This window comes from Xiphias gladius, chromosome 18 (genome assembly GCF_016859285.1).
Source record: "Xiphias gladius isolate SHS-SW01 ecotype Sanya breed wild chromosome 18, ASM1685928v1, whole genome shotgun sequence".
NCBI classification, from domain to species: Eukaryota; Metazoa; Chordata; class Actinopteri; order Istiophoriformes; family Xiphiidae; genus Xiphias; species Xiphias gladius.
In genome coordinates, this window is record NC_053417.1 from 14,603,566 (window position 1) to 14,627,705 (window position 24,140).

At 42.4% G+C, this 24,140-nt stretch overlaps 1 protein-coding gene across 1 annotated transcript in view; it reads left to right on the forward strand.

The window, feature by feature from the left end:
• Window positions 1-21,570, forward strand: part of si:dkey-151g10.3 (serine/threonine-protein kinase WNK3) — a 36,714-nt gene extending 15,144 nt beyond the window's left edge. Inside the window, exons 4-24 of the mRNA XM_040151590.1 lie at window positions 1,939-2,111; window positions 2,944-3,164; window positions 3,503-3,660; window positions 3,822-3,910; window positions 4,042-4,261; window positions 4,480-4,660; window positions 6,142-10,028; window positions 10,333-10,376; window positions 10,842-10,977; window positions 11,060-11,176; window positions 11,272-11,373; window positions 11,511-11,559; window positions 11,664-11,816; window positions 11,912-14,010; window positions 14,227-14,332; window positions 16,247-16,332; window positions 16,434-16,774; window positions 16,937-17,172; window positions 17,274-17,369; window positions 17,467-17,630; window positions 18,358-21,570. Coding sequence (XP_040007524.1) covers window positions 1,939-2,111; window positions 2,944-3,164; window positions 3,503-3,660; window positions 3,822-3,910; window positions 4,042-4,261; window positions 4,480-4,660; window positions 6,142-10,028; window positions 10,333-10,376; window positions 10,842-10,977; window positions 11,060-11,176; window positions 11,272-11,373; window positions 11,511-11,559; window positions 11,664-11,816; window positions 11,912-14,010; window positions 14,227-14,332; window positions 16,247-16,332; window positions 16,434-16,774; window positions 16,937-17,172; window positions 17,274-17,369; window positions 17,467-17,630; window positions 18,358-18,924 — 9,225 coding nt within the window. The 3' untranslated portion in view covers window positions 18,925-21,570. The remainder of the gene's footprint in view (window positions 1-1,938; window positions 2,112-2,943; window positions 3,165-3,502; window positions 3,661-3,821; window positions 3,911-4,041; window positions 4,262-4,479; window positions 4,661-6,141; window positions 10,029-10,332; window positions 10,377-10,841; window positions 10,978-11,059; window positions 11,177-11,271; window positions 11,374-11,510; window positions 11,560-11,663; window positions 11,817-11,911; window positions 14,011-14,226; window positions 14,333-16,246; window positions 16,333-16,433; window positions 16,775-16,936; window positions 17,173-17,273; window positions 17,370-17,466; window positions 17,631-18,357) is intronic.
• The last annotated feature ends 2,570 nt before the right edge of the window (window positions 21,571-24,140 follow it).

Genomic DNA, 24,140 nt, shown 5'->3' on the forward strand with positions numbered 1-24,140 from the left:
GAAAGAGGGCTGTGACTTATTAATGACACTTGTATTGCTTTTATCTAGAGTTTTTGTTGTTGCACCTCCGTTTGTGTGAATATGGGCGTGTATAAGCGTGTGTGAGTGGGTATGCGGAGAGGAGTAGGTTTGTGTGAGTCTGTCTAGACACTCTCACTAACTGAACTCTTTGTGACCTTTGCTATCCCTAAGGCTGTCTGATTTGACACTCTGAGGGAGACACAATAGACGCTGAGGAGGAAGCAAACAGGGACAAACAGGCAGTACTCTGTAGCACACCATGCCAGACAGTGATGCAGAGTGATGCTCTGACTGTGGAGTGAGACAGAGGACAGAGGCACCCAAACAGAGGCAGTACTCCTTGAAAAAATAAGGCGCACCAGAAAGAAGACACGTGTAGATACACAGGCAGCATTGAAACCTAAGCATGGACAGACGCACCTGCACATGGTCAGGTACACACATACAATAGCTGAAGAATGCATTCACCATATGAATGTGAAGTAGGCGGCGTTACAGGAATGAAAGTATGAGGACAGGCTTCGGCTGGGCAACCTATTCTTAGCCCTAGTAGTGCACTGAGGAGCGGCTTTTTTGTTGATGCTACGTCCCTTATGAGAGGGGACGGGTGGAGATATTGCCTCCATCAGTACTTCCAGAAAAGGACACTGAAACAGTAAAGACATGGAGAGCAAAAGATCTCTGAAAAGATGAAACACAGACACAGGGAGGAAGAGAAGCAGAGGCAAAAAAAGAAGAGTGCAGGCTAGGAAAAAAACATATAATAAATATAGATGCAGTGACAGAGAAACTGTATTACATGAAAATCGTTTTTTTGCATCCAAACATCTGCAGTTCACCGCCTTCCTTTGGGGAGCTTGTGTAAAGCAAAAAGCTCAACATCAATGGAATCGATCAATGGAAAGCCAGTGTTATGATGACTTCTATTTATAGTGGGGTCTGTTTGTGACACGACGATGGCTGCCATCCGAATCGCTGGCAGGTACTAAGTTAGACACACTGTTCTGTTTTTTCTTTCCTTATATTTTGCTTTCACATAAGTGGTTGAAGGTTACCTGTTGTTAAATACAAACCCATGGCAATGAGCTCATTTTGTTTTCTTTAAAAGTTTTTAGTACCATCAAATAATGCCCTTGAATAGCAGGTCACAAGGTCAACAAAGGTCAAAGGACCACAGACCTGAAATGCTTTGTTCTTTCTACACATGGAAATACCAGACAAACAGTTGCTTGTGACAAGTCTAAAAATACACACTGACTGAGTGGAGCCAGTCAGGATTTCCTCCACTGTAAATCATTTGATCATCAGCCTTGTTTTTGATTCTTACATATCAACATCGAATCCATTGCGTATTCATAAATGCTGTGTCTTATTGACTTTGTAGTCGGGTAATTAAAGATAGCATAAGTTATTGATGAGAGAGCACATTGTGTTTAAGAAAATACACTAGAAATACAAAACATAATACAAGAAATGCATTTTTTTAACTGCAGAACAAAACACCTTGCCTATATAACATGGATGTGTCTTAGGTCTTAATAAATAACCTATGCACCATTGTTTGACAGAGGGATTATTGAATGGCTGTCTCTGTTCCTGCGGGATGCTGCTTGTGCCAGTGAATCGGATTTCTGCCGTGTTCAATCTGTCCGCCATACTGGGGGATGTGTGGCAGATGCAGTAGAAATGTGTTTTATAAAGCTAAGGCATGGGTGTTGTCACAGCACTGCTTCAAGTATATGTTGCTAGTACCATCTAGTGGTAGCAGTTGGCACTGCAGAGTCATGGATGTGCAGTGCCAGGTAGCCTCATGATGTTTTAGGGCTCCGAACAGAATCACATGGCAGAATTCTTGCACGGCTTATAGCACATGTCCACATTCTTGCCATATAACTTCATATGTACCTCTGACCTCAGGACCGCAAGCTCACCAAGGCGGAGCAGCAACGCTTCAAGGAGGAGGCTGAGATGCTGAAGGGGCTTCAGCACCCCAACATCGTCCGCTTCTATGATTCCTGGGAGTCCGTGCTCCGTGGCAAGAAGTGCATCGTACTGGTCACTGAACTCATGACTTCAGGAACACTCAAAACGTTAGCACAACCTCCATTTCTATTATTCTTCACTCAGTGACAGCTCACTGTTATTGAATCGTTTCATTTTGTCGCTGTGTCATTTGTTTTGAGCAGAATCTTTTAGCCATAGTCTCTGATTGACATAAAATCCTCTAATCCCAGTATACCTTTCAGTATTTCTTTACCATGTGATGGTAAGTGATGAGTAAATATCACCCACAGGTGGCAGCTCTGTACTGCAAATAGTTACACAGTAAAGAGGCATATAAAATAACTAAAGAAAAAAAAGTTGATATACAGTGTACATATACATCATTATTTACATGTCATGTCTATGATAGGTCTAGAAAATGTAGATTAGTTTCTTTGAGCGATGTCATCTGTAGCAGTGTTAATTTTAGCTATAGTTCAAACCAGTAGCTGTAAACCTGCCTTCATAGTTAGCAAATAATAAAGCATGGCTTTATTTTTCAGTAAATATTTGGTAGTACTTCTCAATCTTCTCACAAAAAACAACAAAAAGATAACTCAAAGCTTCAGCAAGGAATACTGGTGGCAGACTTTCTTCTCATTTTACTAAGTTATACTAAATATGCTTTAAAGAACAAATTTATTAATAGAGATTATGATTTGAGCAAAACACTTTTTGCTTATTTTGATGGGGGAGGAAATTAATCTAAATTCATTATGAACAATATGATAATATCTATGTGAAGAGCCATGACTAATTATCATGATACACTGAAAGGTATTCGTAATATTGTTTTGTCTCTAATGGTGATCATCTAGCTATCAGTGGTCGATTAAAGTATTCTCTTTCATTTTGACTGCATTTGCTCTCTCTGTACAGTTACCTTAAGCGCTTTAAGGTGATGAAACCGAAGGTCCTGAGGAGTTGGTGCAGGCAAATTTTGAAGGGCCTTCACTTCCTTCACACCAGGACTCCTCCAATTGTCCACCGAGACCTCAAGTGTGACAACATTTTCATAACAGGCCCCACAGGATCGGTCAAGATAGGTGACCTCGGACTGGCCACTCTGATGAGGACCTCCTTTGCTAAGAGTGTCATAGGTAGGCTACATAAGTAGACCAACTACTTTTGAGAACAAAGCCAGGCATATACACGTGCATGTGCATCTACATCAGCAAACTAAGTCAGGGCCTATAAATATAATATATTTTCATTAAAGTTCTCATTAAAGTTGAACTCAGGAAGCAAAAACAGTTGCCAGGAAGATTCTTAACAGAGTTTCAATCAAATTTCAATTCTTCCATTCACTTTGGGGAATTTCTGCTCTGTGAATAGTGTTATGAGAAAGTAAATACAGATTGTTAACAGTGATGGTGGTGAAGTAGTATGTAGCTGTTCGGCTTGTTATTGACCGTGAACCACTGTCTGGTCTTAACAGGAACACCGGAGTTCATGGCCCCAGAGATGTATGAGGAGCATTATGATGAGTCTGTGGATGTTTATGCCTTTGGAATGTGCATGCTGGAGATGGCTACTTCAGAGTACCCTTACTCTGAGTGCCAAAATGCCGCTCAAATCTATCGCAAAGTCACAAGCGTGAGTGTCTTTGACTGCCTTACTCTCATGCAAACTCAACACATTTGTGGTGATGATGTGTAGACCTAATTTTTTAAATATTCTTTAGTTTATTTAAATGTGATCCCAACTATGTGGCTCCGTTGTTAAATACAATTACTTTCCCATTCATTTTTCTGCAGGGTATAAAGCCAGCCAGTTTTGATAAAGTGAATGACCCAGAGATAAAAGAGATCATCGAAGGCTGCATTCGTCAGAACAAAAGCCAGAGGTAAGCAGGTTTTACTTCCATAACATGACATGCTGCACTGTCTCATGCACAATTCCTGATCAGGCAATCATAACACATCCTGGCACCTGTTAAACCGTCTCTTGCTCCTTTTTTTTTCTTTCCCTTGACAGACTCTCCATCAGAGACCTCTTGAACCACGCATTCTTTGGGGAGGACACAGGGGTCCGGGTGGAGCTGGCAGAGGAGGACACAGGCACCCAGGACTGCTTGGCTCTCCGGATTTGGGTTGAAGAGCCTAAGAAGCTGAAGGGGAAACACAAAGACAATGAGGCCATTGAGTTCAGCTATGACCTTGAGAATGATAGTGCTGAGGAGGTGGCACTAGAGATGGTGAGACACAAGGACAATTCATGCCTGAGGAGTAGATGGGTTCATGGGTGTAAGGTATAGTATAGGGTAGACTGGGAAAAGACTTTGATTCTTTACGGAAGGTCAGGTGAGGGAAATGCTCATTTATCAACCATTCAAGGTAGCTCTTTCTGACCTAGATTCCCTCAGCCTAACTCTAGCCATTAGTTAATTAAATCTACCCCTCTCCCTAAACACAGGTGAAGTCAGGTTTCTTCCATGAGAGTGATGCCAAGGTGGTGGGAAAATCCATCCGGGACCGAGTAAATCTGATCAAAAAGTCACGGGAACGTCGTCAGCAGCAGCTCCTCCAGCAGAACCAGGGCTTTGAAGAAAGAAGAGACTCCAATCTTACCTCCTACACCTTTTCTCATCCCCCCTGCCCGTCTTCACTGGGGCCAGGGACAGCGGGACAGACGGGAGCAGGAGGAGGAGGAGGAGGAGGAAGAGGAGGAGGAGGAGGGCAGGAGTCTGAGGAGCTGCCTGAAGTAGACCAGCATGTCAGACAGCAGCATATTTTCAGTGGGACAACTCTTGGTCTGCCAGGTAGAGTATGCACCTTCATGATATGTTTCATATACCAGGACTTTTATTAGAAAGGTGCACTGTGAATTAATAGGACATTACTATGACATAACTGACATGGTGGAAGTTCAAATGAACAGATACTATAAAATACTCTATAAGTATGTGTAGTTTGCATTTTAACATTTCTTCTTGTTTTTTAAATTGTGTTTCACTCAGAAGGTGAGAGCATTGGGTCTGCCAGCTGTGAGTCTTATGTAAGTGGACAGAGCCAGGCATACTCTCAGCAAGGGGAGTCCTACACCCATTCCCAGACAACTCTCCCTCCTACGGCATCTGTATGTCTATATGTTATTTTCACCTCCTTCATAAATTATACTAAACTAATTAATTCATTATTGTTTGAAATCATTGTATTGATAATTCACATTGTTCATAAACTATTTTGTTGCACAGCAGGGCCCTGGCTCGTTGGCTCATCCTCAAATGCTCCCCGCTGGTGAGAGTGGAAGTGTGCCAAGCGTACCTCTTGGTCAGAGTGTTAGTATGTCCACCATGTCCATAGGCCAAAGTGGAGGGGGACCTGTTGGTCAGACATTTCTTCAGCCCAGTACCATGGTTCCGCAGGTATCACCAAGTGTACCTCAGCAATGTTTTCAGGTGAAAGGGGTTATAATACTAACTTGTATTAAAATGAAAGCCATATTTGCATTGGGTCTTCAACATTTAACATTATTGTTAATGAAAGTAAAGATAGGATCCCACTACTCTGTCACATTTTTGGTTCTTTTGCCTCAAATAACAATTTACCCAACCATAAATCATCCGTATAATCCTCTGAGACTGACCATCTGATTGTGCGCTGTACAGGGTTTCCCCCAGGAAATTTCTTAGAAGAGGGTGTGAGATGTGATGGATTAATAGCCTCTTTCATTAAATATTAAGTCTTGCTGTATGAAATAGTGCTACTGCTCATTTAACCTGAAGGTTAATGTTTTACTCAAAAGATTAAAGTACAGTTTAGCTAAATTCAAGTTTTTTGACTTTAGTTGTGGTGGTTGGTATTTTAGGCAAGGCACCCTACTTCTGCAATAAAACACTGTGGGAAACCCTGTTGTATAAAATTAAATGTGCTGTTAATTCATGCCCTTTGCTGAAGCTTATTCTTACCTGTTTTTTCTACTATTTTTTTTTTCCCTCTTCTTTCCACACTAATCATCATTCTGTCATTATCACTGAGTAGTCACAAACATTTCCCTCAGATACATTTCAAACTGCCACTCCCCATGGGTCAACATCCCTCTCACAGTCATACATACCCCCTGTTTCCCCTCAAGCACCCATTAATGTTCTCACTACATCCATGTCAGTCAGTGATCCTGCTGGACTAGTGGGGAGCATTGTGCCCCTCGCTCAGCAGACCCAACCCCCTGCCACTCCCATGCAGCTCACTGACATCATACCCCAGGCAGCACCCCAGCAAACACAGCCTGTCATGATCCCTCAGCAGACTATTGTCCAACAACAACAGATAGGGATGGATCCCCAGACCTCCACCCTTCAACAGCAGCCACAACAGCAAATGGAGGGCCAGGCCAGTGTGCTCGAAAAACAACAAGTTAGTGCCCCTCAGCCACCGACGGAACAGCAGCAACAGAGCCTTTCAGCTACAGCTGTCCAGAAACATCAGCATGAGCCTCGGCAGCAGATCTATCTACAGCAGCCTGTTCCACCTGTCCAGCCCACTCCTCAGCAGCAAGTGTTACCTATACAAACAGGTATGGAGCAGCGAGCTATGTCATTACCACAGCCAGGGGAGCAACTTCACACTTATAAACAGCAACCTCACGAGCAGACCACAATACAATCTCAACAACTGCAACAACAGCTTCAGCAACAGCAAACCGTGTTACAGCAGCAGCAACAACAAGCTTTACTGCTTGAGCAACATCAGATGTATGTCCAGCAGCAGCTTGATCAGCAGCAACAAAAAGCACTGCTTCAACAGCAGCAGCAACAGGCCCAACTACAACAGCATCAACAGCAAGCACTTATACACAAGCAATTGCTGGATCAACAGCAGCAAGCTCTTATTCAGCAGCAACAAGAGCAGCAGCAACAACCACAAGGTCTTGTACATCAACAACAACAGCAACAACAGCAACCACAACAAGCACTTTTACCACAGCAATTAGAGCAACAACAACAACAGCCTACTCCACAGCAACAGCAGCAGAGCCAGTTATATCCACAAATTGGACAACACCAAGCTGGAACACAAAAAGAACCAGAGAAGCAGCAGCAAAGTGGACAACAGCAGCAACAAATTGTATTGCAGCAGCAACCCCAACAGAATCAACAGCAAATGGAACAGCAATTGCAGCAGCAAGCCTTATTCCGACAAATGGAACAACAACAGCAACAAGCACTAATACAACAGCATTTGCAACAGCAGGCTATTTTGCAACAGCAGCAGCTACAACAGAAAGCTCAACTACAGCTTCAGCAACAAGAGCAGCAACAAGTGCAACTCAAGCAGCAGATAGAGCAGCAGCAGCAAGCTCTGTTACAACAACAGTTAGAACAGCAGCGTCAGCAACAAGTCCTGTTACAACAACAACAAGCAGAGAGATTACAGCAACAGGCTCTGATACAGCAACAGATTCAAGAGCAGCAGCAACAACCACAAGGTCTTGTACATCAACAACAACAGCAACAACAGCAACCACAACAAGCACTTTTACCACAGCAATTAGAGCAACAACAACAACAGCCTACTCCACAGCAACAGCAGCAGAGCCAGTTATATCCACAAATTGGACAACACCAAGCTGGAACACAAAAAGAACCAGAGAAGCAGCAGCAAAGTGGACAACAGCAGCAACAAATTGTATTGCAGCAGCAACCCCAACAGAATCAACAGCAAATGGAACAGCAATTGCAGCAGCAAGCCTTATTCCGACAAATGGAACAACAACAGCAACAAGCACTAATACAACAGCATTTGCAACAGCAGGCTATTTTGCAACAGCAGCAGCTACAACAGAAAGCTCAACTACAGCTTCAGCAACAAGAGCAGCAACAAGTGCAACTCAAGCAGCAGATAGAGCAGCAGCAGCAAGCTCTGTTACAACAACAGTTAGAACAGCAGCGTCAGCAACAAGTCCTGTTACAACAACAACAAGCAGAGAGATTACAGCAACAGGCTCTGATACAGCAACAGATTCAAGAGCAGCAGCACCAAGCGGCCATCATACAGATTCAGCAAACTGAAAAACAAGACACTGTTCCTATTCCACAAAGCAACAGTGAGCAGCAGATTCAGCAGCAACCAACTGATATACAGCACGTGTGTATCCCTCAACTAAACACCACTCAGTATACACCTCATTCCACTCTCACACAACAGCAGGTTATAGAGCAACAACAGCAAGTAACATTGATGCAGCAGCAGAAAGCATTTGTTGCCCAGCCGCAGCACCATACCTCTGTAATGCAACCTCAAATCCCAGCTGGAGCTCCAGCCATCACTGAAGTGATTCAGCACCAAACTCAAACTGTTCCACAGGCCCAGATCCCCATGGCCATTCAGACTGCGCAGATCCCTCTCCAGACATCTGCTGTTGTCCCAGCTCAAATATTTACCCAGCAAGGACAAAATGAGGCTCATCCCCAGAAACAGGGCCGGGCCCCAGTCCAATTTATAGCCCAGTCCACAGCCCAAGCAGCTCAGTCTATGATTGATGCCCATGTAACTCCTCCAGCAGCAGTAATCCAGGGACAGACTCAAATCATCCAGACCCAGCAAATTCCTCTGCACACTAGTTACCCAGGACCGGTCACTCCCACAAAGAGCCAGGTAACTGCTCAGACGTTAATCCAGACTCAGCCTCTGCAACCAACAATTACTCAGTCCCAGCAACCACATGGCCAGGGCCCAACTGTTGACATTCAGATGATGGGCCAACAAAGCCAAGGTGCTGTCCAGCCTCCAGCTGCAATTGCTTCAATTCCCAGTCAAATCCAACATGAGTCTCGTGCTCAGCAAAATGCCCCAATGCCAGGGCTCATGCAGCCCCAGCTCCAGCAACAAACTCAAGGCCAGCCACCTAGCCAGGTTGATGCTCAGGCTGCCGCTGGCCTTTTGACCCCTCAGTATGTCCCCCAGCTTACCCACCAAGCCATGCCATCTGTACAACAGGACATAACTCATATTACACAACAGCAGCAGCAACAGCAGCCAGTACTGCAGTATCAGCAGATGATTATGTCTCCTGGCCCAGCTGGTGTTGGAACTAAAACAGATAATCTCAGCTCTGTAGTTGACCCTGCAAACTTTGTTGCCACTCCTCATCCTGTGCAGCAGACTGGACAAGCCTATGTTTCAGGCCAAGTTGTTCAGGCCCAACAGCAGCCTCTAGGAGGCACTCCTGACCCTTCAGTCATTCAGCCCATCTCCCAGCCTGCTATGCCTCAGTCTACTGAGCAATACCAGCAACAGCTGCAGAAACTTTCTCAAGTGCAGCAGCCACTAGCTCCAACTCCTCTGCAAGCTCAGTTACTGGCACAGCCCATCGCAACTTCCCTCCAGCAACCACCTCCTGTAAAGCAGGCTTTGATACCCCTAGATGAGAGTCAGCTCCACCCACAGTGTCCAACTGCTTCTCATCTTGTGACCCATCCTCCTGCCCAGATAGTCTCTAATAATGTGGCTGAGCCTCAGTCCCAGAACAGGACCCTTCCCCTCTATAGTCATCTAGTGGCAGGTGCCACTCCATCTCCACAACACCAGGCCAAGCAGATGTTGCCAGCTCACACACACACACAAACCAGCATCCAGGCCCAAACACACTCCCAAACACAGACACACATTCAGACACAGGCTCATTCTCACACTCAGACACACAGTGAGACACCTATTGCTGAACAGCCTGTTCTCCCCAGTGCTGTCTTTCCTGTGCAACAATTGCCCCTCAGCCCATCTCATACCTCATGTCCCCCAACAACACTACCATCTCTCCCATCCCACCATCCTGCTGCTGCCCCTGCTCCAGAGCTGCTTACATCTCCGTCAGTGGCCCAGGTAACCTTACCAGGGCAGGTCGACTTTATCCCCACCTCCCCTCCGCCTGTCACTACTCTACAATCGCTTGATTCTAATGCCCCCAAACTGCCCCCAGCCTCGCTGCAAGACTGTGACCTTTCCCTGCTGGGCATTGCTCAGGTACAGGAAGAATTGAAGTATTAATTAATAAATAATTTTACTTTGTTGACATATTGGCAGAATGAATGAGAATACCGCTATCTAATTATTTGAAAAATCTTTGTGTCTTTTTGATTCAAACTAACAAGTTTTGATCTTAAAAAATGAAAACAGTATACTTCCTATTAAATGTCATTTTATCCATAATTACATTATAGCTTTACTAGTATCAGATGTTGCAAATGTTTGTGCGTGTGTGTGTGTTTGTGTGTGTTTTCTGTGTACCTGCGTACTCCTTTATGTGTGCATTCATGTTACTTTACAGGATGGTCCATACCTGTCAAGTACAGAACATCATTCCTCTTCAGGGTACGTCTGATATCATTATTTTCTGATCTTAGCTCCATTTACCGGTAATAGCGGGTGCATGGAAGTCATGCAGTGTGTTCATCAGTCAAGGCAAAAACTATACAAGTCCTGATACAGAGAGTTTTTAAGCGTTAATTTGAAGGCATCTTAACAAGGTATAAAACGTAGATGTTAAGTGTAATTAGATTTTTGGAAGTCTGAACGCTTTGTCCGTATTGCCCATACCTCCATATTGGTTAATAGCCTCTTCAAACATAGGTTTATGTTTGTTTTGTTACAAAATACTCAAATGTACAGCACATTGTTAATAAATATATTCATTACATATACATGTTTGTCTTTTAGATAGTGTTCTTATTTTGAGTCATTAACAGACAATGTAGTGACAGTGTGGTTACCGTCTTGCTCTGGGACCTGTCATTTATATGACGATATGTAACAACCCTACTACTTTACCACACACAGGTCTGTTCCAGCTAATGGAGAAGAGACTCTTCAGGTCTTGGCCAATGGGAAATTAGAGAAATTAAAAACTCAAAGAAGAGCTTCCTGTCAGAGGCCTGAGAAAGTTTCACATCAGTTTCAACTGAGCATGCTCCAGGTGAAAAAACAGCAACAAATAGCCAAATATATTACTATATCCATGTATCATGTATCATGTTAATTTGTCTTGTCCTCTGTAGGTGTCCGGGAGCGGGGACAATATGGTGGAATGCCAATTGGAGACCCATAGCAACAAGATGGTGACATTTAAATTTGACATTGAAGGAGATGCACCTGAGGACATAGCAGATTACATGGTGAACTGCTCATGTACTGCCATAGTCTGCATTGGTTGCAGAAAATTATCATTCCATGTCTTTACAATTGCTTTTTGTTTGTATTTTATTTGTAGGTGGAGGAGGACTTTGTCCTTGATGTGGAGAAAGAGAAATTTGTCGAGGAGCTTAGAGCAATAGTTAAGAAAGCCCACGAAATTCTTCAAACACATTCACAGGTATGTTGATTTTCATGGTTCCAGCTATCATCTTCTCTACTCTATCATTTTTTTGTTTTGACTGAATAATAATAATAATAATAATAATAATAATAATTTGATTGTTTGATTAATTTTAATTTTTCTTTCTCTGATAGACTGGATCAACTGACCAGCTACATGTGAGCACTCCCACTGGCTCAACGAGTGAGTTCTTGGATATATGTTTTCTTATGCACAGTATGAGGAAATGCTGTAAATACCATAACTTAACTTGTTATAAGTAGTGAACCATCTTTGTGATTTCTCAGCGGACGCAGTGCCCCATTCCTCCCCAGTGGGACGCTGGCGCTTTTTTATCAACCAGACCATCCGCCATAGAGACTCTCTTTCCAGCCAGGGAGCGGACACACCACCACCAACTACAGAAACAAGGATACCCCAGTCTCCTAAAACAGAGAAAGGTGAGTTCTACCTAAGTCAATTCTAACGCTATGGCTTATTAACATGCCAGAATGGGCAGCATAACAGAAAATAACGTTGTTCTCTGTGGCTGTAGAAAGTGAAGGATCCCAGCGAATGGAGTCCTTTACTGGAATGGCCTCTCCCCCCTGCCCCACCCTCTCTGCTACCTCCCCTCCCGTCTCTACTGTCTCAGCCCCTGCCTCCATGTCCCCTCCAGCCACCGCTCCCCATGCTCCTCACACTACTGCCTCTGAAAGCATCGCTGCACCAGCCTCCACTCTTGAAGTCCCTGTCACTGCTTCAGTTGGTCTTGAACTGCCGGTCCTCACCTCCGCTTCTGCTGACCAAATTTCCGGTGCTCCCTCATCCATAGCAATACCTGCTGCTGCCAACCTCCCCACCGCTCCTACCGTTGTGTCTCCCACATCTACTGCCGTTCTTCCTGATATTACTTCTCCTGGAACCAGTGGTTGCTCTACTGTAGGTCAAAATATAGGGGATACAGCAATAACTGCTCCAAGGTCATGTGTGCCTGCAGCGGACCAGTCCTCAAGCTCTTTTCATTCCCCTCCTGCTGCTGCAGTGGCCTCTTCAGCGGTAAGCCAACTTGGCATGGAGCAGCAGCAGACACTTACACAGTTGGCCAAACCAGCCCTACAACAACCACAACCACGGCCACAGCTACAGCCTGCATCACAGCAGCAGGTACCAGCGGCTCAGCAGCAACTGCAGGCAATGCAGCTTGAACAACAGGCACAACAGATACAACAGGCAACATCACAACAACAATCACAACATCAAGTGTACCAAGAACAAATTCACCTGCAGCAGGAACGAGCTCTGCAACAGTCTCTCCAGCAGTTACAACAACAGCAACTCATGCAGAAACAAATACCACTTCAGCAACAGCTGACTGAGGTGCAGGTGCTGCCTCGGCCAGGTCATACAGAAGTGTTAAAACAGTCTGTGCCTCTGCAGCAGTTTCTGCCACCAGTGCCCCTACAGCAGACCCAACGACCCCTTCCTCAACAGCAAACACAACAGTATTCCCCACAGTTGCTGCAACAGCCTCAGTTACAGCAGTTACCACAGCAGGTTATGGCACCACTAGCACAACAGCAGGCCCACATTGATAACCAGCAGCAGCAACAGTTACACCTACAACAGACAATACAATTACAGCAACAGCAAATGGTGCAACAGCAGCTACAGCAGCAGCAACATCAGCAACATCAGCTGCTTATGGGTGCTGTGGCTTTAAAGCCAGATCAAAACCAAAAGTTACCAATGTCAATTAGTCAACAGTTTCTTCAACAACAGGCGCAGCAAAGTGTTAGCCCTGGACCGCAACAGCAGATTCAACAACAAACCCAAATCCCCGCTGAGCTGGCACAACAACATATACAGTCACAGAAACAGCTACAACACACTGAGCAGCAGCAGGAGGTTGTTAAAGCCATGGACACACCCCAGAGACAGCAGCAGTTTTCACTCCAGAAGCAGTCCTCTTTACATATGTCAGAGTCAGAGGTGTCCACAGGAGAGACAAGTTTCACAGAGGACACAGGCAGCTACTCTGCCCCTTTTCACCCTTCCTCTGACTCTTCTTTGCCACCTCTTCATCTGGGCACTGCTGACGCCCCCTTACCCACTCTCTCCCTCACAATGACACCATCCCCTGCTCAACCTTCCTCTGTAGCCGAGTCAGACAGTGAAGGCCCCCCCAAAATTGAATTTGTAGACAACCGTATAAAGACATTGGATGAAAAGCTGAGGAACTTGTTGTATCAGGAGTACAGCGGCGGGGCAGCATTGGCCGGAGGAGCTGCCTCTGGCCCAACATCAGCTGCCTCCACATCAGCAGGAGGAGACGAGTCATCTGAGCCGCAGTCGCTTCACCACTTGTCTTTCCTCCCACCTGCCTCGTCCTCAGATACTTCCCCCCACTCCTCGTCCTCCTCTACATCTTCCACCACCTCCCGTTCCTCCTCCACCTCCCCTGACCCAGAGAGAGATAGAGGACGAGAGGAGGACACTTCCTCAGAAATGCCCACCTCTGCGGAGCTGGGTCCAGTGGAGCAGCAGCCTGGCCCATCTCTCCCTTCCACCTCTGCCTCCTCAACACCGCCTCTCAAACAGGATGACTCTGCCAGGCCCCAGCGCCCACCTGTACCAGGAGAACCAACCATTCTTGTGAGTGAATACCACGGATTAGATTTTTTTCAATTTTGTGTTTCACTGAACTGAATTTACATTATTTTACTGTTTATATTTCAGTGTGTAAATGTGACTCCACTTGGTTCTTTTTCAGCTGTCTGTCATATATGTTATGTTTAAATGTTTGAGTGTCTCTCCATTTTGAACATCTCCACTACATGCAGTCAAACTTAATTGTCGTAATTGTTCTAGGCTGTACCTCCTAACTCTGACACCAGTACCACTGGAGAAGCATCGTGGCCCCCCAATCAGCACCCGATCCCCCTCCGGCATGGACAGCAGCAGCACAATGCAGGAGGTGGATATTTTGGCCTAAACCTGACATGTCCTAGTATCAGAAATCCTGTTAGCAAGAAATCCTGGACTCGCAAATTCAAAAACTGGGCGTGCAAACTGCGCCACTCCGCCAGCTTGTTCAAGAAGCCCAGAGTCCAGCAAGGTAGCGTCCTCTTAGGGAGCGAGCGAGCGAGAGAGAGAGAGAGAGAGAGAGAGAGAGAGAGAGAGCGCGAGAGAGAGAATGGGATGTTGGGGCATGGACCTAAATCTAATATCTAGTACTAGTTTTAACATAGTCAAATAACTTTCTTAACCATCAGGAATTAATAACTGTTATTGTTAATGGATGTTAATGTTTACAGCTAAATAACTGCATATTGTTATGTGACTAGTCCCCATGTAATGTCAGTGTTGACATCTCTACATACGTTATTGTTTTTAATTTAATCCCATTTGTTTCTGAATTTCTTTTTACTAAATTTCATTTTCTTGGCAGTCTTTCTTTTTGCATGGGTTACTTGGGCGAGAACAGTGGAGAGTAGAGGAGGGTGGGAGATTGGCACAGTGTAGGAAGAGGTTGGCATCAGAAATTGATGCCCATCCCAGTGCAGATGAACTCTGGAGCAAAGCCCAGCTGTGACGGTGCCCAGGACATATCCCTTCATATGACACCCCCTTCCCTGCCAGCAGCAACCATCTCACCTCCTCACATTCACTTGCTGGCTCAGTGTAGAGAAAACCATGCAACTCACTTCATAATAAAGATAAGATAGTTGCCAAGTAGATAAGCTATTGTGTAAACACTTGTCATTCAGAATATGTGTACGCTCTCTGTGTCAGCTCATACAATATAGCATTGCTCCATGAGACTGTACTATATTATGTAATTGTAGCAGATGAATTTATGAAGATTACATTTTAATTTGCATTATCCATATGAAATAGCCAGATAATGAGGAACGTTATAATTTCTAGAATATATATTGTGAACGTTAGCAAGGATTTACAAGTTATTTAGTTTCTGTTATACATTGATAGGCTTTTCATACGGCTAAGCTTTATCACACTGTTAAAGTATTCCAGTCATCTTGGATGCATTTGTGTTTAAATGTGTAATATGTGTAACAATAGCTTAGATCCTTTGATACAAGTGCACATGCATGAACATGTATGTTATGTTCCACACGAGTCACTAATAATGGATCGTTATTTGTAAGTAACACCTATTTCAGGCTGCGTATTTTTATGTTGGTCTAAAATTATGTGGTGATTATCCATGAACACACTTTGCTAATGTAGTAATCCCAAATATCAAACACACTGAACAATATCACTGTGGATCTGAGCACAGATCTCAAATTGATATTGGGCTTTGTTGTCTGGTATATGAGTGGGTCAATGGAGAATCAGTGAGAATGAGAGAGTGGATGTGTGGGTGGGTGGGGGTACACTATTGTAAACATTCACATGCCATATCACAATATTTTTTCTTTCATTTAATGACTTTAATTAATCTTTTTAATGAAACAAGCATTTACCACTCCTTCCCACACACCCATAACAGCTTTTTCCGAAGCATGTATTTTTACATCCCAAAAACCTTTATTTATTTTTCACTTTATTGCTTATAATTTAGACAGATGACTGCCACTGTAGTCAGCATATGTTCACATATTTCATAAACCTGAATGTAAGCCACGTAAGTCATTAAGTTGATGATATGTGACATCGATTTTTAACACTGTGCCTTTGTGTTCGTGCCCCATGTCTGTCTGTGGGCATCTATATGTCTCTCTGTCATGCACATTTTTCTGTGTATGTTGCTTTTTTGTGTGTCTTCCTTGTCATTTATGTGCTCTTTATACCTGTGTATCTGTGTTCTTTTCTCTGGGTCCTTGTCTCCCCTTTTTGTTTTTCATCCATATCACTTTATTAGATGGACGTTCCGGCAGTCAGGCTCTTAGAGAGGAGAAGGCGGCGGCAGCCCTAAATCCACCTCAGTCACGCAAAGGACGATTTCAGGTAGGAGGAATAGTACAAATATTATCTTTGCCACTCGTTAGTCTGAACCTTCAGAGCACCATGGGCAGGCAGGTAATGTCTCCCACATCCTCTGGCATCAGGTGACTCCAGTGCCCCAGACCTCTCCCCCATCAGACCATCAGCCATCAGGGCACGGTAGTACTCACAGGAAAGTGGGACGCTTCTCTGTAACCCAGGCTGAGACTAAGAAAGAGGACGGGCAGACTCTCGGCGCCCCGGTGTCTCCTCATTTGGAGAGGGAGAGGAGGAGATCTCGGGGAAAGGAAGGGGAGAAAGATGAAGGTAAGAGGACCCCAGCAATGGCCCATCTGTCTCGAGCTCATGGACACAGCCACTCACCCCTGGGCAGTAGCGATGATGATGATGAGAGTGAGCTGGAGGATGAAGACCTGAGAAGAGAACTACACAAGCTCCGAGAGAAGTAAGTCAGTGAGGAGAGACAATTAACTCCACTGTTTTAGAGTTTACAAAATGTTTGTCTCTTCGTTTACTCTATTTTTTATTTTATGTCTCCATTTATTGTTGTTTCTTGCCGACAGAGTATAACAACTATTGTCACTGTTTTATATCTCTTCTTCTATAGGCACATCAAAGAGGTGGTATCCCTTCAGGCCCAGCAGAACAGAGAGCTGCAGGAACTTTACAGACAGCTTCGTTCCCTCAAAGACCAAAGGCAGAGTCTGCCTGTCTCCCTTTCCCGAACCCCTCCACTGCCCACGGCACCTCCTGTCCTCTCTCCTCGGAGGCCCAGGCCAGCCAAAATCAAACTCCGGCCCCGGCCTCACTCTCACATGGATAACAACGGAGTTACGCACTCTGGTGAGGTTTTTTTTGTCTATTTTTTTCTTTCTACTCTTTCTCTTCCATTTTCATTCATTTAATTTCTGTCTGTGTAACTATTTCTTGTATCTCTCATATAGGGATTCAGCAGTCAAGTAGTTTTTCAGGTGGTGAACAGAATAGACTGCCCCTATACTGCAACCCAGAGCACCGCCCGTCACCGCCTGCTAAGAGAGGTACAGGTTGCAATAATAGAGATAAATTAAGACAACCCATTTAGTGACAATCAGTGGTACAACGCAGCACTGGTATGATGCCCTCATTTTTCCACAGATCATAGTCCTCTAAGAAAAAGCACATTCACAGATGAATTGCACAAACTTGTTGATAATTGGACAAAGGAGATGGTGGGCCCCGCCCCACCCAAGCCTTCACTGAATCAGATCAAGCAGATACAGCAGGTGCAGGAGTTCGGAGGCTGGAGCCAGCCAACTGAGGTAGGACTACACACTATAATATGCATCCAATTTTACATAATCTCTAAAGGAATAGCTAATATATACACTTATCAACTTTTTTGTCCAGAATTAGGTGAGAAGTTTTATACCATTCTCATGTCTTTATGTTTAATACAAGGCTACAGCCAGTGGCAGGTTAGGTTAGGTTAGTATAAAGAGTGGAAACAGGGAAAACAGCTAGCCTGGCTCTGTCCAAAGGAAACAAAATCTATTATACAAAGAACAGTCTGGCACGTTACCCTCATGGGATTGCAACTTGTCGTTATTGCACTTGTTTCCCCATTTCCAATCTTTTTTCTTAGCTAAGATAACAGGCTGCTGGCAATAGTATGTAAATGTATGTATCATGCTTCTCATCTAATTCTCAACAAGAAAGCAAATAAGCGTATTGACAAATGCCAAACTATTGCTTTAATATATGGTCAGGCGGATTGTTCTTTTCTTATCATAAATTTCGAGGATAAGGTTGTGCTTTTGTATTATTAGTCACTGGGTCTTTCTCATGAAAGATGTATGTATTATAAAAGATGATTAAAAGAAGCCGGACAGTGTTAATTTGATTTTGATGAAGGGTTGTGATTTTTGGGCAGAAACAGCAGAAATATTCTTGATATTTTTAACACATTTTTGTCAAAACTGAACAGTACCAAAGCATGATTTTTGTGCTGTAATAATCCCTCAGTACTCATTACTGTATTCCATACAGGTGGCTCCACCAGGTTGGTTTCCAGTGGCACCACTGACCCCACAGGCATCCCCGACCCCTGCCAGCTTGCCTGTGGCAGTCCCATCCCATTACACAGGTGGAGGGAGCCTGTCCACCCTGCCCTCTCCAGGACCTCCACCACAAACACACATGGTGCCACAGATGCAGCAAAGTTTACACCTCCATCAGTCTCTCCCCCTCCAGCAGATACCCTATCAGCAGTCCCCACTCCGCCAGCAGGTACCACAGCCCCGGATGCAAACTCCCATACAGTCTCAGTCGCTACCACAGACACAGCCCAGTACCCAGTTACCCAACTCACCACCTCAAAGCCAACCACTGCTGCCTTCCCAAATGCCCACATCTCCAGCGTCCACGGCACCGTCTCTGCTGCCCGGCAGTGGCACCATTGCACCCACAGATAGTACTGCTGCTGCTGGGGGGTCCTGTTCCTGTTCCTCAACCTCTTCCACCTGTTCCTCCTCTTGCTCTACTGCTGCTCTACCTTCCAGTGCCAAAATTCACCCAACGACCCCCACCTCCACTCTTCCTCTGGGACAGAAATGAAACCAAGGCGAAGTGTGAGGTCGATATAAAGGTGTAAGAGAAGGAAATACTAAGTTGATCAGGATGTAAAGCAGATCCATTTGGAGTGTTAGTTCTGTGTATGCATGAGAGAGTTGTGACTGCAATTAATATATGGATTAAAGTGTACTTCTGGATGAGATGGAGAGTGAATGTGAGACATGATAGATTCTAGTATGTAGAGAAGAAGAGAAAAAGAAGACAGAGGGTAATATGGAACACAGCAGCCGGGATTTATGAATCATGGTATGTTTGGGTATTGAGATGTATAAATTCTTTAATGTATGAGTGTGTGCATTTATGAGTGTGGGTGAGTGTTTATGGATTATCCTAGTACATATCCCTTATGTCCTTTGACACAAATTAACGTTCATGTTTTTGTTTTCAAACCGACTCAGTGGGACCTGAACTCTCCCTAAGCAGAGGCAAGAAGGACAAATTATTTGACAGTGTGTTGACTTTTTTGGTTAATTTGTCAATGCTTACAGTGAAAGGACTATCAATTTTAAAAGTGCAATTAGTAATGGTCATCTGATTTGATCAGCATGTATTGTATTGATTTGTCTGTAAGGCATAAAATATTTTTATAGAAGCACAGTGATGAAACCCAGACGCATAGAGCATTTTTCATGATCGTTACATGATCTTTTAAAAACCGCTGGCCTACAGCACAAGGCGTTTCAATGGGCAATGAAAAAAAAAATGAAACAACAGCATGTTACACAGTAGAGCACGGTAAAGTTATCTGGCTACCATCATTACCACAATTGCGACCAAATACATTGTTGCATTGTTGTGCACCGTAAAGCATGTGCTTAATTTGGATTATTTTGAGTTTTTAATATAAGAAGCAGTCTGAATGACGATGAGTGATATGATATTAATTCAGAGGAATTCTTAATATTATGGTAAATTGAAATATGCCATCTATATTCAGTGGATACCTGGGTGGACTCAGCCCAAGACTGCATGACCTTATGACTAACTTGACTTGCCTGAGTGCAAACTGCTTGCACTTGCTCTTTATTCATGAATCTCACATCTACTGTTTGCAGCCTACTGAGATAATTAATCAAACATTTGCTTTCAGTATGACACATTTTCACATTTGAGATCTGTGCTTTCAGTTTGAGCTCCACATATCAAAGTATATCACAGTGTCATGCTGAGGAGGAGAACAAAAAAGAAATAAAACTGCCAAGTTAATATAGACTGGGGAGACCATATGGGTAATTCTCATATTGCCTTTTAAAATTACTGCATTTTTTGTGAGTGTGTGAGTGTATATTTTTTATGTGTGACAAAGCTTTGTGATAGTCCCATGGTATATTGCATTTTAAACTGCACCCCTGTTTCTTTCATTCAAAGCGGCCTCTCAATTGTCACTTTGCCCAACTGAAAATGTTTACTCTGCTAATGTCTGGGCTTGTTTCTTCAAGAAACAAAACAAGGGAGAGCTTAGACCATATACCAGTTGTAAGTTTGATGTCCAACACTGTTGTGGGATCCTCACTTGCTTATTTGTCAACTTTGTTTGGCGTTGTACAATTTCCTTATTTCAATTGTGAAGTATTTAGTCCCCAACCATAGGCTGTCAGTGTGAGTACATCTGTCAGAAGCTGTCAGAAGTGCAGGCCATAATTGTGCTTTATGCACAATGCAAAAGATTTCTTAAAAGTCAAAAACGTTCCATTATAATTATACCTGCAGAGATACACAGAGTAATATATCAGCAGCAGATATATTACTGTACATTTTATTGGGTTATCCGTGCATCCATACACACATTTGACCATCGATCGTCAGCCGTTAATCATTCTTTTGGCATAATAAGTAGCCTGTAGTCAAAGCAGCATTTCTGTTTTATTGATGATAGAGATTGTGTGCCACAGAAAACGGGAGATTGTACAAGTTGTTAAAGACTGCTAAATGTGGGTCAAAGAAATTTAAAACATGAATGGTTAAGGAGGACTAGTATGTGATAAAGGGTATGGTTGTTCAGAAACTAAAATTGCATAATCTAGAGTATAACAATGGTTTCTGTATATGTTGCTTTTCAAGACAACCCACATTTTCACAGAGATGTAGTTCATTATTAGTGAAGGTGAGATACTGTGCTGTAATGTCTGATACTAACATGTTGACCGCAAGCTACAGCTTAACGATCATGACTCATGATGTGGAGCTGGCTTTGTCCTTGAAGTGTTACCAAAATGTTATCTAAAAGATAAAGATTATTTTTGTATTTTGAAATGGGGTTGTACAAATTGTAAAATTGTGTTCTCATCACTATAAATCAGAGGTTATTTGAAACTAGAAAACACTGGTTTTCATCCCTGTTTACATGGGACTCCCCTGCCTTGATATACCTCTCTGAGTCCACATTTTTGGTCATTTTTGAAATCTTATTTCAGTTTTGAACCGCGAAAACCTGAATGATACATAACAGAATGACACAAGCCTACCTGTTGGGCTGCAGGTCAAATATAATGAACTTCCAAATTAATGCAACAAAAACCTGGGGAGTCCCAAATGGCATGACTGAGAACCAATAATAAAAGGACATTTGGGAAAAGGAACCTTGAAAAATAAGGTATGTTGCTGGTGATTTAGCCTCTGTAAATTGTAACTAATTCAACTGTTGATTTTATTTATGTTTTGTAACTAATGAAAATAAATGATGTTAAACATCGAATTAGGACATTATGGCTTTTTTATTATGTGACAATTTCAAGCCATGTACTCCTGCAAACTGCAATTGCTTATGTGTAAGTTTGAGGTGGCAAATCAGACTTTGACACAAGACCAACATGAAGGCCAAGCAGAGCCAATTGGTTGTTACATATACTGTATGTACGAATTATAGTTAATTTAAATCAAGTATGCCTAAAGTCACAATTAACATCATGTCTGATTTTGCTTTTGTTAAAGATGAGTTATTATCTCATTATTGCCCAGCAATGCAACTTACACAGAATATCTCTAACAAATGCAGGAAAAAAGCAGGATTGATTTACAAAGTATATTCCATTAGCACAGAACAGTATGACATGATAATAATAAAATAGAGTATTCAAATTGATGACATTTTAAAATTATTGGAACCATTAATTTCAAAATCTAAAAGTTGTGGTATGCATTGAAGTTATGTGTGATTTTTAGTAAGATATTTACGTACCCAAAAACAAATGATCACAAACCTGATTGATTTGGAATCGTGAATTTATAGGTAAAACATTATTTTCAGTTGATGAATACGTAAATTAAAAGGTAAAATGTGCAGACTGAGATGATTACATTAAATGAATCACACATGATTTATTCATTTTTTTCCTGACACCTTATGATTTATTATTTCCTTTCAGATGGATTTATTTTAAAATGTATTTTGAGTTGTAGTCTAATCTGCTTTATATCCAATAGTGAATAAAGGTATAGCCTAATCGTTCCAGTCCTTTGTATACAGACAGAAAATATATCTTGCTGGAAGAAGAAATCCTGGTATGAAAATAAAATTTAAGATGATGTGCAAAAAATTCATTTAAACATCTCTAGATTTTTGGTTACTTTGTACATTTTACTAATGTGTTCATTAATGAATGCATTTATTGTCATTTATTAATTTTTCTATAAAGTATATTTGCAAATAAACATTGTTTGAAGGGCACTGTAAAGTATGGGATTCAATTTCTGCGACTTCTTTTTAACTGAAAACAATTAAATTCAAGTTACATAACCTATATACAACAACAAAAAGGAAACAAAGTGCCAGAGTTAGTAATTACAACATTATACAGAAAAATATGCAGTAAAAGAAATGTGTGATGCAGGAAGCCCTTTATATTCAACAGAAATCAATTAATATGTAGGAGTAAAAAAATACTAAAATAATTTAAAAAACGGTACATATGTATATTCACAAGTAATAATGTTGTAGGTTTTAAAGATTGTACGGGTCAATTTTTTATTTTGCAAGTCTGCTAAAGAGTTTGAATATGTATAACTCTCTATCTGACCATTTAATTTAATGTACATGGAATTTGCCACAGATAAATAATTGAATTTAAAAAATGACTTTCTCTTCAGTTGAACTGTTCTCAAAATAAATTTAAATATCACTAACATACAGCATGATCATATGATCAGTTTTCCAAAAATATTTAGGTTTACATGCAATGAGCAAATAGCTAAGTGAAAAATTGTATATTTTTTTGGCTCAAAAAAAAAAAATCAAAGGAATAATTTATAATCTGTTTAAACCTTTCCAAACATTCTTTACAAGGTATGTCCTATGTAGAATTTCAATGTTAAATTGAATTTATTGAATTTAGTCTCTGCAACTTTGTTTCCGTATCAACGTCCCGCGACGTTTTGTCCCGACTGTAACTCCATACTTGACTGTCTGCAACTTTATTGTTTTTTCAACAGCAGACAGCGACGAACAACGGTCTGACGCTGCTGCCTTTGAAATGGCGTTGATGCAGTTGAATACGCCGTTATTTGTAGTAATTGAGCTCGTTTAGGTCGCTTCAGGTTTTAGTTTTGTGGTTCAGTGTGAAACTCTGGGTCTGGCCTTTATATCTGGGCATTACAGAGTTGATAAACAAATATGTGGTGAAGCAAATTGTTAATAATTTACGTTGCATAATAAGGCCGCAGCTAACCCCGAGCTTGCGTAGGGATTACAACAGCTTTTGAATGCTTGGCCCTGCCGCAGCTAGATTTCGGTGAGTTGCTAGCGTTACACATCGAATTAGCTAGCAAACTACGCTTCTTTGTTTGGCTGAAATTAGTCAGTTTTGTCCAGTAATTGTAGCGTTTTTTCGTGTTTAAAGGCTAAATTAATAGCACATACTTATTCCTTGTATACGTTTAAGTTAACATGTTAGCAAATGCTTAGGATAGCTACGTTGTTGGCTAACATGGCTAAGACACAGATAGCGTGTTTACAAACAGCGAGCTAACGTTACAACCTGCCGGTTGGCTACTATTAACAGTTTGTTAGCAGAAGCAAAATCTTGATTATGTAAAATTTAGAAAGGGTTTAAAATAGCTGTTACTTCTCCAATTTTGTTTTTTGAAGAATATGAGAGAGTTTGACACTTCAGGAGTAATGTTATGTTACCGAAACATTAACTGATTTAGTTACCTAGCTGGTTGACTGAGCTTGCACTTCAAGTTGCAGGAGTAGTTATTGT